The sequence below is a fragment of the Dermochelys coriacea genome, chromosome 6, assembly GCF_009764565.3.
Source record: "Dermochelys coriacea isolate rDerCor1 chromosome 6, rDerCor1.pri.v4, whole genome shotgun sequence".
In the NCBI taxonomy this organism is placed as follows: Eukaryota; Metazoa; Chordata; order Testudines; family Dermochelyidae; genus Dermochelys; species Dermochelys coriacea.
In genome coordinates this window covers 9,289,077-9,302,045 of record NC_050073.1, presented here as the reverse complement: position 1 = coordinate 9,302,045, position 12,969 = coordinate 9,289,077, and the positions used below count along the sequence as shown (strand labels likewise).

The 12,969-nt window shown below is 55.9% G+C and overlaps 1 protein-coding gene across 4 annotated transcripts; it reads right to left on the bottom strand.

The window, feature by feature from the left end:
• Nucleotides 1-815: 815 nt before the first annotated feature.
• RAD9A (RAD9 checkpoint clamp component A) lies at nt 816-12,619 on the bottom strand. 4 transcript variants are annotated; one of them, XM_038406128.2, is made up of 12 exons: nt 12,361-12,619; nt 5,683-5,889; nt 5,358-5,428; nt 4,922-5,056; nt 4,308-4,422; nt 3,715-3,814; nt 2,659-2,768; nt 2,301-2,407; nt 2,147-2,211; nt 1,772-1,894; nt 1,295-1,511; nt 816-1,075 (listed from the first exon to the last, which is right to left on the bottom strand). In XM_038406128.2, exons 2-12 carry the CDS (start codon nt 5,714-5,716, stop codon nt 971-973), a joined length of 1,182 nt encoding a protein of 393 aa, XP_038262056.1. In that variant the 5' UTR covers nt 5,717-5,889; nt 12,361-12,619; the 3' UTR covers nt 816-970. The 4 variants fall into 4 exon arrangements, with proteins under 4 accessions (XP_038262056.1, XP_043372806.1, XP_038262058.1 ...); XM_043516871.1 differs by lacking the exon at nt 5,683-5,889 and having other exon boundaries at nt 12,361-12,535; XM_038406130.2 differs by lacking the exon at nt 5,358-5,428 and having other exon boundaries at nt 12,361-12,533.
• Between the last annotated feature and the right edge of the window lie 350 nt (nt 12,620-12,969).

Here is a 12,969-nt window from a genome sequence, read left to right as displayed (position 1 = left end):
GCAGCTGAGCCCAGACTGCCCCTTATTAAGTTGGGAGGAGGCAGCATGTGGGGGGGTCACTGTAGCGGAGGATATTGGGGTGAACTCAGCTGCCTGGAAGGGGGTATCAGCCATTACAATGGGAGTCAGGAGTGTGCTGCAGGGGGAAAGTATGGGCCTGCTCTTCCTGCCCCCAGTGTGGCTGGGAAGCAGCAGGGCTAATACCAGCCAGGTGCCCAGGAGCAGGACCCAGCTCTCCACTCTGCCTAGTTTGTGCCCCCTCCCAGCAGAGGGGGACGGTCTGGCAGCTTCCCTCAGCCGAGGTAGACACTGTGCACACTGGCAGCTGCAGAGTTGCTGGCTTCTAACCAGGGAAAGGGTGCGGTGGGGAGACTGCTTACTGGACCCCAGGGCTGGGTGGGATAGTACTCCTGGGCAGTAAGAGGGTTACTCTATGCCCCAGCCACTCAGCCTGTGGCTGTTATTAGCCCAGCAGCTCAGCTCCGTAGCCAGCTCCCTCACAGCCAGCAGCAGGGCTCCAGCAGCTCCCAGGAATTTCCCCTGAGCGAGGACAGACCCTGCAGGCCACGCTGGGGGAGATACAGCCTCAAACCCACCAGCCCTGCAAGAAGGACCGAAGCAAGCAGCAGGGAGCCCAGCTAACTTGGCTACAGTAAGAGGCGCTTGGGGGATGGAACAGCTTGCCCCCCACTCCTGGCCCAGCCTTTGCAAGGTGTGGGAAGGAAAGGATCCTGCCCGCAGCCCCGCCAACTGGCAGGGGGGTGGAGCTGAGCTTCTCCTTCAGCCCCAGCAGCAGCTCTGCAAGCAGCAGCGTGTTTTATTATAAAAGCTTTATTTACAGGGCAATGTCTTCACAGGGGCTTGGAAGCAGCATCCCCAGCCCTGTTCCAGCAGAGGTAATGGGGTTGTAAAGTCCAGCTTCTCCATGCAGGCTCCTGGGGGCTTGGAGCCAGGCTGCAGAAGGTGACTCTCAGGACTCTCCCTCGCTGTCCTCAGCCAGCACATCCTGGCTGGGCCCTTGATAGGTCCCAGCCTGAGACTGGGTCAGCACCGACCCAAAAAACAAGGAGCGGAACTGAAAGAGATGCAGCAGGGTGTGGGTGGGTGGGGGAGGGGACTCCCCAGCTTTCCTCTCCACCCATGTGCCCCCTCCACCCACATGGTCCTATTTCCCCCAGGCTCCCATACACTCCTTCCACCAGCAGCTGGCAATCCACACAGCTCCCCTACACAGAACAGCCCCCGATGCCTCTGCCCACATTAAAGCACCCCCCCCTCAGTCACCACCACATACCTTTTTTTGCGGGGGAGTCCCTGGCACAGCCCCCTCCAGATCGCTCTCCATGGCACTGCTCTCTGACTCCAGGGCAACGCCCGGATGGGGGCATCTCTGGGGAAAGGTGGGGCTGGAGGGCAGCCCTGGCCCCTCCTCACATGTGGTCTCCATAGCAATCATGTAGGAATCAATGTCATCAGCTGTGAAGTCATCAGCAGTAGCCAGGGGAAAGGCACTGAGGGGAGTGGGGCTGGGGTCAAAGTCAAATCCTGCCTCTGGAGATGGGGTCCTTACCCCTCCCACTTGTGGCCCGCCCAGTAACCCAGCTCCCCCACCCTTAGGCTTCCCCACAGAAGCTGCTGCCTGAGTCTGCAGACAGCCTGCAACAGCAGCTCTAAGAGGGAGGTGGCAGCCAACCAGTCCGATGGGGCTGTTCACTCTGAACTCTAATGACAACTGTGAATGCCACTTTCAAACCCGCAGGGCCCTGCTTACCCATTGGCCGGCTGAGCCTGCAAGGTTGTGGAGCGGACCTGTGAGCTGCTGTTGGGGTCTGACAGGGTGGCCAGTACCAGGTGCACTTCCAGCAGGGGGTCCGACAGGGTGAAGATGGCTGGCCTGCAGGGATAGCAAAAGGGAATGAGACAGATTGGGAGGGATGGTCCAGGATTCTACAGGGACATCACAGGGTGTGTACAGAGAGAAAGAGAGCTACAGCAGGAGGCTGAGGAGTCCACATGGGACCCCAACCAATCCAGAGGGGCAGGGAGTGAGTGGCAATGAGTACGTGATCCCATCTGGGGAGAGCCAGCTCAGGGCACTGAGGTAGAGGGAGCATCCCCACCCCACAAACGGCTGGCCTGGACATACCTGCCGGGGGAGTCAAAGTGGATGTTGAGGGGCAGGTTGGAGGACTCGGCGAAGCTCAGGAGACCCTAGGGGCAGACAGACAGGGTCAGTGAGGCAGCCTCACCCTCTGGGGCTAGAGCAGAAGAGCTAGGGGGGCAGGGGCCTGCTTGCTCACCCGGAACTCTTTGAGGCAGAAGGTGACATGGGACTGCTGCTGCACCTGGACATCCTGGAACTCATCCTCGGAGAGGCACAGCTCGGTCACCATTGTCCTGCTGGGCTCTGGGGACAGAGGGGGCTCAGCATCAGCCCCTTGGTGTCCCCACACTGCCAAGCCACCGGCCACTCTCCATAAACTGCTGCCAAAACCTCCCGCCCCAGAGATGCCAGCCAGCCCAGATGCCAGGGCTTGTGGAGTTGGACATGGGGCTCTTCCCCTCTAGGGGGTGCCAGCTCCAATCCAGCCCCATGACGGGGACTGGGTCATGCTGAGTCTCTTTAGGATGGGGCCCATGGTGGGTGGGCTGGCTCACCTGTCTCCTCATCCAGGTAGTTGCGGAAGCTCACCTTCCCGGCAGGGCTGACCCCCAGCGTCACCTCAGCCAGTGTCACCGGAAAATGGACCACAGCATCTACCAGCACCCTGCCACCAGAGGTGAGCAAGCTGTGAGCCCCACCCTACAGACACAGGTGCATCCTCCCACCAACTCCGTGGAGCGCCCCAGAGAGCCAGTTGTACCCCTGATCCTCCCACCCCCTCTGTGCCAAGCTACCGCCCCAGAGAGCCTGCTGTGCCCCTTGATCCTCCCACCTCCCAAGCCAACCTAGCACCCCAGAGAGCCAGCTGTGCTCCCCCAATCCTCCCACCCTCTCCGTGCCAATCTAGCGCCCTAGAGATCCAGCTGTGATGCCATTCCTCCCACCCTCTCCGTGCCAACCTAGCACCCTAGAGAGCCAGCTGTGCCCCCCCAAACCTCCAACCTCTTCCGTGCCGACCTAGCACCCCAGAGAGACAGCTTCTGTCCCCCTGATCTTCCCATCTCAAACTAGCACCCAAGGGAGCCAGCATATGTTCCCAATCTCTCTGCGCTCCCCTCATCTATATCTGTGGTTCTCAACCAAGGGGCCACAGCACCCCAGGGGGGCCGCAAACTGGTTTCAGGGGTCTGTGGACCCCACAGTTGAAGCCCAGAACGCCAAGTCCCTTTCCCCCAGGAGACTGAAGCTGGAAGCGAAGCTGCAGGGCTGAAGCCAGGCATGCTGAGCCCTGGCATCCTGTAAGGCAGAAGCCCCCAGCCCCACAGGGCTAAGGCCCCAAACTCCTCCCCTCACCCAGTGGCTGAAGCCCACAGTCCCAAGGTCCCCCCCCCACACTGCGGCTGAAGCCCCTGAGCCTCAGCCCCACAGGGCTAATGTCGCTCCCACCCAGAAGAAGCCCCTGCTTTGGCAGCTGAAGCCTGGAGGCCTCCCCACTGGGCCCTGGAATTTTTATAGCATGCAGGGTGGCCTCGGAAAGAAAAAGGCTGAGAACTCTTCAGCTATACCTCATGCTTCGCTTCCTCTCCCCTGACTTGGCAGAGGCCACTCACCGGGCGGGGGCGCGCAGCATGTTGGCGCACAGATTTTTGTTGAAAACGGCCTGCAGCAACTCGCACTCTTGGAATGACAGGTTGTGGGTCTTGGTGACTCCTAGCAAGGGCATTAGGACAGCAGCTCAGGGCCAGGGCAGCCTTTGCCCTGGCATCAGGACCATCACCAGCCCAGGACCCGCCCCTGCGGATCCTCCCCAATACATCTCATCAGTCTGGCCCTATGTTCAATAGGGAACCAGGCCAAGGGTCTGACCCTTTGGAAACTACCAACCCCCTCTCCCCCCAAAGCTTCACTCACCCCTCGGCCCCACCCACCTGCATGCCCCCTTCCGCTTCCCAGTACCATTCATTGCAGGGCCCCCTCTGCCCACCTGGCTCCCAGCTCCGCTTGCCCCAGCCCTCCAACCCAACTCACTCCATCCAGGCCCCCTGCTACCGTCACTGGACCCTGAGGTGCCCCTTGTCATTGGAGGACTCCCTCATCTCCCTCCCCCACCCTGCTTCCTGGACACCCCTTCTTGTCCCAGCAGGGCCACCCAGACCCCTGCCTCCCACCCCACTAGGGGGCTCCCCAAAAGCGGTGCACTCACCGTACTTGCAGTGCAGCTGGACAACCAGCCGGCTGGCCTGGGGGTTCAGGGAAATCAGACACTTCTCCACTGTCTTCTCCAGTAAGGGCAGCGAGCGGAACACACCCAGGAAGGACTAAGGGGTCATAGACACCACCCCATCACCACCTGCACCTCCTGCCACACAGCTGGGGAAATGGCTCCCAGCTCCCCTGCTGTAACCACGAGACACCAATTCCCCTCCCAGAGCCAGGGAGAGAACCCAGGAGTCCTGCAGATTCACACCGAGATTCTTTCCCATGGAACAGGATGGTCCCAAGCCCCGATCCCTTCTGATCTCTCCCCCACCACACCCTGTGCCAGCTGCACTCACTGCCCAGGGCAAAGGAAGCCACAAGCTCCTGCTCCCTGCAGGGGAGCCCCTGGGACACAGGGGCTAGGCACACAGGCTGCTAGGAGAAAGCACAGGCCGGGGGTGCAGCCAGGGGCACAGCCCTGAGCCCAGCTCTCCCTGGGCAAATGGACTACTCCCTCACCATAGAGCCAGGACCCTCTGCTGGGCTTCCCATATCCCTATGCCCTGGGGCATCCCTCTGAGGCCCACCCTTGACACCCTGACAGCACCATAGCCTCACCTTCATGAGGACCTTGCAGCGGAAGGTCTCCCCTTCGGGGTACAGGTTCCCTTCCTCGTAAAGCTGGAAGAAGAGTGGGGCGAACAGGAAGCAGGCGTAGGCTGAGCGGGAAGAGTTCACAGCACGCAGGGAGAGCTGTGGAGAGGAGAGCCAGCCCCGTCACCGACCAGCCCACACTGGGGAGAACCAGCCCGGTCACTGACCAGCTCCTCTGCCTCCCCCATGGGAAAGCCAGCCCCGTCACTGACCAACCCCCCCGCAGGAGAGCCAGCCCCATCACCAACCAGAAAGTGACCCAACTTGCTTCTCTTGGAGCTCAGTGATAACTCCCAAACCCTGATTAGACCCCCCTGTCCTCTGCTGACAACCCCCTTCAGTTCTTCCCTCCCCCTCAGATCAGAAGGGTGCCCCCCAACAGTTAGAACCCCCTCCTTACCCCATCCTCCAAGGGCTCTAAATAGAGCTCGTCTCCGATGCGGGACAGAGAGTGCACAGCCTTCCCTATGACTGGGGGGGAAGGAGAGAGACAGTGACTCTGGGCCAGCCCCATCCCAGCCCCACTCCCCTAAACTCCTGCTCTCTGAGGCAGGAAGAACAGCCATTTGGAGCCAGCGCCCCCTAGAGGGGAAAGGCCCCATGTCCCATTCCCCACCCTGCTGAGACCAGTCCCTCTGCCCTGGGGCCAGATGGGAGCCAGTGACCCTTAGGGGGAAAGGCCTCACGTCCTATTCCCCATGCCCAGCTGGTTCCCCTGCACGCACCTTTGACATTGCCCCCGGTAACAAGGCACTTCATGGCCACAGAGTGATGCAGCTGGGCTCTTTGCCACCCTTGGGTGGGGGGAGTATCAAACTCTAAGCCTGGTCACAGTGCCGTGAACCCAGAGATAATCCAGCCCTGTGGTGGAGAGAGTCTGTGCCTCGGGTGCTGCACTAGGGCCTCTTCCAGGGACTAATCAGTACAACATGCTGGGAAGAAATGGGAGAGACACCACACCCTAAATCAACTCAGCACATCTCTAGTTCCTTTCCCCTGAAGGATCCCAAAGCACTTCCCCTGTATGCACAGGGATCCCTCACCCAGGGCCGGTGCAAGGATATCTGCGCCCTAGGCGAAACTTCCACGTTGCACCCCCCTCCCCCTCCTTTCCCTTCCCCTCGTACTGCTTCACTACAGTACAAAGTGGCAATGACAATATCAATATGACAAATTTCAACAACCTACACACGCATAGTCGCACATAAACATAGATTCATAGATACTAAGGTCAGAAGGGACCATTATGATCATCTAGTCCGACCTCCTGCACAGCGCAGGCCACAGAATCTCACCGACCCACTCCTACGAAAAACCTCACCTATGCCTGAACTATTGAAGTCCTCAAATCATGGTTTAAATACTTCAAGGAGCAGAGTATCCTCCCTCAAGTGACCCATGCCCCATGCTACAGAGAAAGGTGAAAAACCTCCAGGGCCTCTTCCAATCTGCCCTGGAGGAAAATTCCTTCCCAACCCCAAATATGGCGATCAACTGAACCCTGAGCATATGGGCAAGATTCACCAGCCAGACACTACAGAAAATTCTTTCCTGGGTAACTCAGATCCCACCCATCTAATATCCCATCTCAGGGGATTAGGCCTATTTACCCTGAATATTTAAAGATCAATTAATTGCCAAAATCACATTATCCCATCATACCATCTCCTCCATAAACTTATCGAGTAGAATCTTAAAGCCAGATAGGTCTTTTGCCCCCACTGCTTCCCTTGGAAGGCTATTCCAAAACTTCACTCCTCTGATGGTTAGAAACCTTCGTCTAATTTCAAGTCTAAAACTTCCTGGTGGCCAGTTTATACCCATTTGTTCTTGTGTCTACATTGGTGCTGAGCTGAAATAATTCCTCTCCGGTATTTATCCCTCTGATATATTTATAGAGACCAATCATATCTCCCCTCAACCTTCTTTTAGTTAGGCTAAACAAGCCAAGCTCCTTGAGTCTCCTTTCATAAGACAAGTTTTCCATTCCTTGGATCATACTAGTAGCCCTTCTCTGTACCTGTTCCAGTTTGAATTCATCCTTTTTAAACATGGGAGACCAGAACCGCACACAGTATTCCAGGTGAGGTCTCACCACGCTTTTTTCACAGCCATATCACATTGGCAGCTCATAGTCATCCTATGCTCAACCAATACTCCAAGGTCCTTCTCCTCTTCCGTTAATTCTAATTGATGCGTCCCCAGCTTATAACTAAAATTCTTGTTATTAATCCCTAAATGCATAACCTTACACTTCTCACTATTAAATTTCATCTTATTACTATTACTCCAGTTTACAAGGTCATCCAGATCCTCCTGTATAATATCCCGATCCTTCTCTGAATTAGCAATACCTCCCAGATTTGTATCATCTGCAAACTTTATTAGCACACTCCCACTTTTTGTGCCGAGGTCAGTAATAAAAAGATTAAATAAGATTGGTCCCAAAACTGATCCCTGAGGAACTCCACTAGTAACCTCCCTCCAGCCTGACAGTTCGCCTTTCAGTATGACCCGTTGTAGTCTCCCCTTTAACCAATTCCTTATCCACCTTTCGATGTTCATATTGATCCCTATCTTTTCCAATTTAACTAATAATTCCCCATGTGGCACGGTATCAAACATATACACTCAAATACTGAACATACACACAATTTGACACAAAGTTAATACTTGATGCAGCAGCACTTGCCAGAGTCTAGATCTGAAACAACTCAACAAAAATAATTAGCCTCAGTCGACATCCTCCGAAAACTAGTCAACTTAGCACTATAACAGCCTGTCAGAACAGATGATGGCCGCGCGCGACGAGGAAAACGACGTCACACACGCACACATACATTCCGGGTACCCAGAGGGGGAGGTTTCCATGTTTGGTAACTATAATGCCTCATGGTGCCTGCTTGTCTCTGCATTGACCAGCTGAGGTGAGCTCCAGGTGAGCACTTCCCATAGAAATCCTGAGATGGCTATACTGCCCCAAGAAATTTAAAAACATCCTGGGCCAAATGTAGAATGAGGGGGGCAGGCAGGGGTCTCTGAGGCTGCTCGCTATGGGGAGCTGAGGCACCAGTGGGAAGACTGCGGGGGGCACATAGGGATGCAGCGGCAGGTACCCAGGTACCATAGAATATCAGGGTTGGAAGGGACCTCAGGAGATCATCTAGTCCAACCCCCTGCTCAAAGCAGGACCAATCCCCAATTTTTACCACAGATCCCTAAATGGCCCCCTCAAGGATTGAACTCACAATCCTGGGTTTAGCAGGCCAATGCTCTAACTACTGAGCTATCCCTTACCCTCAGGCTTTGGGCAAGGAGTCCCGCTCCATCCCCCTAGCGCCCGCCTGCAGCTCCCATCTGGTCTCGCCACGGCCCAGCTCCGCGAAGGGTCTTGCCTTGGGGGGGATGAGCCTGGCCCATCTTGTGGGCCCATGGGGGCTGTGCTCCGCCCCAGAGCAGGCCGGGCCCTGCGCTCCCCATCCCGGCCCGGCTCCCCCCCAGGGCCAGATTAACTTTTTGTGGGCCCCCCTGGGGAATGAAGAGGCCAGGGCAAGAGCACAGTGGGCAGGGTGGATTTGATTTAAATCAGGACTTAAATCACTAGTTAGGAAGACTAGATTTAATCATGGGTTTCTACATAAAAGTGCATTCTTGTTGGTTGTTATAACCTTAATACATATTCTTCACAACTCAGAGATAGATGTAGGTTTCATTTTTAGAAGGTACACACTATACATTTTTAAAAATGATTTATTTTTGAAAACTTTTCAGATGAGTTTTACAGCTATATCAGAAAATGAATGATTGTTTGGTTATTTCATTTATCAAAGATAACTGAAGCAAATATTTATGAAGTCATTGGGAGGTGAACTATCTTCAATTCAAGAGTAAATCATTAATGTTTGGAGGATTTTCTTGCCAGGCTGTATTAGGAGGAGACCACCACCAGACAGACATTTAAATTGTTTTACTTAGCTAAAACAACAACGTTAAGTATTCTCGATTTTTTTTTCCAACAGCAAACATAAAAATTTTAACAAAAAAAAGCATATGTCCCTCACTTCTCACATTCATCTCCAGACTTCTTCTCCTTGTCCAGATCTATTCTGCCCCCAACAATTTTCTATTCATTGAACTTTTTGAAACTTTTCACTTTTAAAGAGAGGTAAGGGGTTGACCCTGTGTACACAAATTTGCAGAGGGACAATAGAGTTGAGGTCTGTTATTTCTCACCTCTATACATTATTTATTTAAAAACATTTTTGCTGTTAACAAGCGTGTTACCTCTGCAGACACAAATCCACAGTTTGAGAACTGTAAAACTAAGCATCTCTGATGGTATCTTCTAGACTGAGCACTGAGTCCCATTGGGTAGATAGAAAAATTAACATAAATAATCTATACAGAACCCCATAAGACTGGGTCCCTAATCCATGAACTATTAGAACTCATTTACAAAACTTTTCTTAAACATTACATGAATATATTGTCTCATACTATAGAATTAGAATTTATAATCCCTATTCCATCATAGTTTTAATTAAGATAAATCCATCTAAAGATAAAATATTTCCCTCAAAAATCTGATTTAAAAAAAAAACCAATTTTTTGATTTTTTTTTAAAGTAATTGATTTTTATCCACCCTGACAACTGGGGGGAGGATTAGTCCCTGCTGGGGGTGGAGATGTGCAGGAGTCAGGGCATGAGGTGGGCGGGCTGGGTATAAGTGGGGGTGCAGGAGTCAGGACTCGGGGCTGGGTGTGTGTGAGGGGGGTTCAGGAGTCAGGGCATGTGGTGTGAGGGAGTTGGGTATTTGTGGGGGGTGCAGGAGTCAGGGCTGGGGTTCTGGGGGGGGTGCAGGGGTCAGGGCTGGGAGGTGTGGGCTAGGGTCGCATATCCCCTCTAGCCCCTGAGCGGCTCATGGCAAGGGGCTGGAGGGGATATGCCCTGATTCCACCCCTTTCCCCAAGGCCCTGCTCCTGCCTCTTCTCCACTTTCTCCCTCTCCCTGATCGGTGGCAGGGAGTGAGAGGGGGAGGTGGGAACCCAGCATGCTGGGGAAAGAGGCCGGGGATGGGAGGAGATAGGCTGCTGGCACAGCCTGCCCTGTTGAAGTAGGACAGAGCCCCAGCAGCAAGCTTCTGTCCCTGCAGAGGAGAGCAGGGGACGGAGAAGAGCGGCCGCCGGGGCCCCTTCGGAGTGTGGGCCTGGCGCCATGGTGAATCTGCTACTGCCCGCGGTGCTGCCCCGCCCGCTGCAGTGAAAGTTGTGCCCAGGGTCCGCCCCCGGTGCTGTGCAGTGGCCAGGCAGCGCCCGTGCTCATCGGAGAGAAGACAAGTTAAAATGTAAAAAAAAAAGATTGGGAGGCACCGCTTTTTGATGTCCCCAAATCTTGACGCCCTAGGCGATCACCTAGTTCGCCTAATGGTTGCACCGGCCCTGCCCTCACCCAGCATTAACATGCAGTCACATCTGGGGTGGGGCGAGGCAGTTGTTGAACAGCCACACAGGAGTGCCTAGCGGGAAGTGAAGGAGAACCCCTGTCAGACTGAAGCTTCAAGAAGAATCAAGGCAGGTAGATTCACTTTCTTAGTCCTCTGTTGGAGTGCCTAATCTTGCCCCTGCATGTTACCCCTCTCCCTCCTGGGGGGCTGATTCCCTTGCCCTTAAGCCGATTGCCCCCCCCTTCCCTGGAATCTCCCCCTCCAGCTCCCTGTATCGTTTTGTAGCTCTTCTCATGCCCTGGGGTTTATCAATCCCTTTCTGGTTCCGAGAGGCCCAGCTCCCAAACATAACATCCCAACTGCCTCAGCTCTGCAAAGAACAGGGCTTGTTCCTGCTGTGGGAGACACACACTAAGCCTCAACCTGCACCAGCCTTTCCCGCAGCCTCATCCCATCACAGACCCAAGTGGTCTCCTTTGCCACCTGTCCTCCCCCCAGCTCCTTCTGGCCACTCTGACTATCCCATCTCCCAGCCAGGTTCTGGCTGGCAGATCATCCCTCTCAGGTGTCCCAGCTGCACTTGCCCATTCAGTGCCTCATTTTGCAAGTCACTGCCCACATTCCTAACCTCTCCTCTTCTTTAATCAGCCCCCTCCTTCCCCAGAGAGCCTTTCTGTCCTGTGCTGATTGCAACTCCTGCCATTTTCACAGCAGCTGCAGGTCTCCTTAGTGAGCTGGGTGCACCCTCTTCCTGGGCTCTGGCCACACCAGGGTAGGAAGATAGATGGCTAAATAATAGTGATTAACCTAAAACCTAGTCAAGAGCAAACAAATTGTACTTTAGATGTTTAGCATAGGCTGAGCCAGTCAATGTAATGCCTGCGTTAGTGAGACTGAGCTAATCTAATGCCATTTAACCCATCCCTCTCCTAAATCCTATACTGGACATGGTCCAGATCACTAACCACACTGGTCACCAAGGCCAGACTGAACTGGGATGTCTGCAGTTGGGATTGGAGACAGGTGATGAGGGTCCCAGCCCATCCCTCCCTACAGCTCACTTTGTTAGCATGGAGCCTGCAGCCCTACTGTCAGTTTCTACTAGTCTCCATCTGCATCCCCATCCAAACCACTCTGAAGGGCCTATTGATCCTATTGATCAAGAGCAGCCCTCCGGCCAAGGAAACAGAACTGAAGGGGAAGATGCTGTTGTCAGTGCAGGTGTGCTGCTGCTGCTGCTGCTGCTGGGGGCATCAACAGACTCTGCAGCGCCCAATCCTTCCCACCACACGCTGCCCCCCACCTCCCCAGTACCTGTCCCCCACACACTGTCCTCCCCAGCAACCTGTCCTACCCCACTCCTCCATACTGCTCCCCTGCCCTGCCCCACCTCCAGCACCCTGTCCTGTCCTGTCCCACCCCCATACCACACACTGACAGACTTCCACACCACCTCTAGCACCCTGCCCTCTCCCACCTCACCTCACCACTGGCACCCTGTCCTACCCCCACACCGTGCCATCTCCCGCACCCCATGCTGCTCCTGTCCTACCCCCACACCGTGCCACCTCCCGCACCCCATGCTGCTCCTGTCCTACCCCCACACCGTGCCACCTCCCGCACCCCATGCTGCTCCTGTCCTACCCCCACACCGTGCCACCTCCCGCACCCCATGCTGCTCCTGTCCTACCCCCACACCGTGCCACCTCCCGCACCCCATGCTGCTCCTGTCCTACCCCCACATGCTGTTGCCCTCCCGCACCCCATACCACACACTACCCATCTGCACCCTATGGTACCCTGCCCCACTCCAACACACCCTACCCCCGCCTTCACCCTGCCCTGCCAAATCCTGCCCCAAGCCACCCCACGCATGGGCAGTCATGCCTGCCTTAAACACCGCTCTGAGCCCCGCCCATCCACGCTAGCCCCGCCCGCCTTAGCTCCGCCCCATCACACCTGTCCCAGGTGAGCGCTCCCCGTCCTTGTGCTCGGTGCTGCCGACCTCCAGCGACCCCAGCGCAGAGCGCGGCGGCCCGGCGCCCACTCGCCGGACAGCCCCCGAACAGGAGGCGCCCGGGCCTCTGGAGAGACAGCGCCTCTTCCGGACGCTCTCGCCCAGCACCCGCGCCACTCACCCGCAATGGCAGCTCCCGGCTCCACTCCTTACGCTGCTTCTGGGGCAACCCACCTCCCGCCCCTCGGCCGTCTTCCCATTGGCCGAGCCCGGCCTCGGCCCCGCCTCTTAGCCTGTCCTATTGGCTCACGGGTCACGTGGAGGGGGGGGAGTTCTTCTCTTCACGTGACAAGTCTCCGGCGAGCCGCTGCGCCGGCCCGGCTAGCGGGCGCGGGCGCTCGCTGGGTGGAGCCTTGTTCTGGCTGTCCTCGCGTCACCCAGGCCACTTCGCCGGGTGGGCTCGTCCCCTCCTGCCACTGCAGGACGCTGATTGGCTGGGACGAGAGAGGGACAGAACTACCAGCCAATGGGGCTTCGAATGTAAGAGGGGGCGTGCCGGGGTCATCCAAGAGCCTCACCCGGGCCTAGGCTCCCTCCCCTGCTCCCCCCTC

Coding starts and splice junctions, on each gene's coding strand:
- RAD9A (XM_038406128.2), bottom strand. CDS start 5,716: ATGAAGTGCCTTGTTACCGGGGGCAATGTCAAAG. Junction 5,429..5,682: donor TACCGGGGGCAATGTCAAAG/GTGCGTGCAGGG, acceptor CTTCCCCCCCAG/TCATAGGGAAGGCTGTGCAC. Junction 3,815..4,307: donor CCAGCTGCACTGCAAGTACG/GTGAGTGCACCG, acceptor TGCCCTTGCTAG/GAGTCACCAAGACCCACAAC.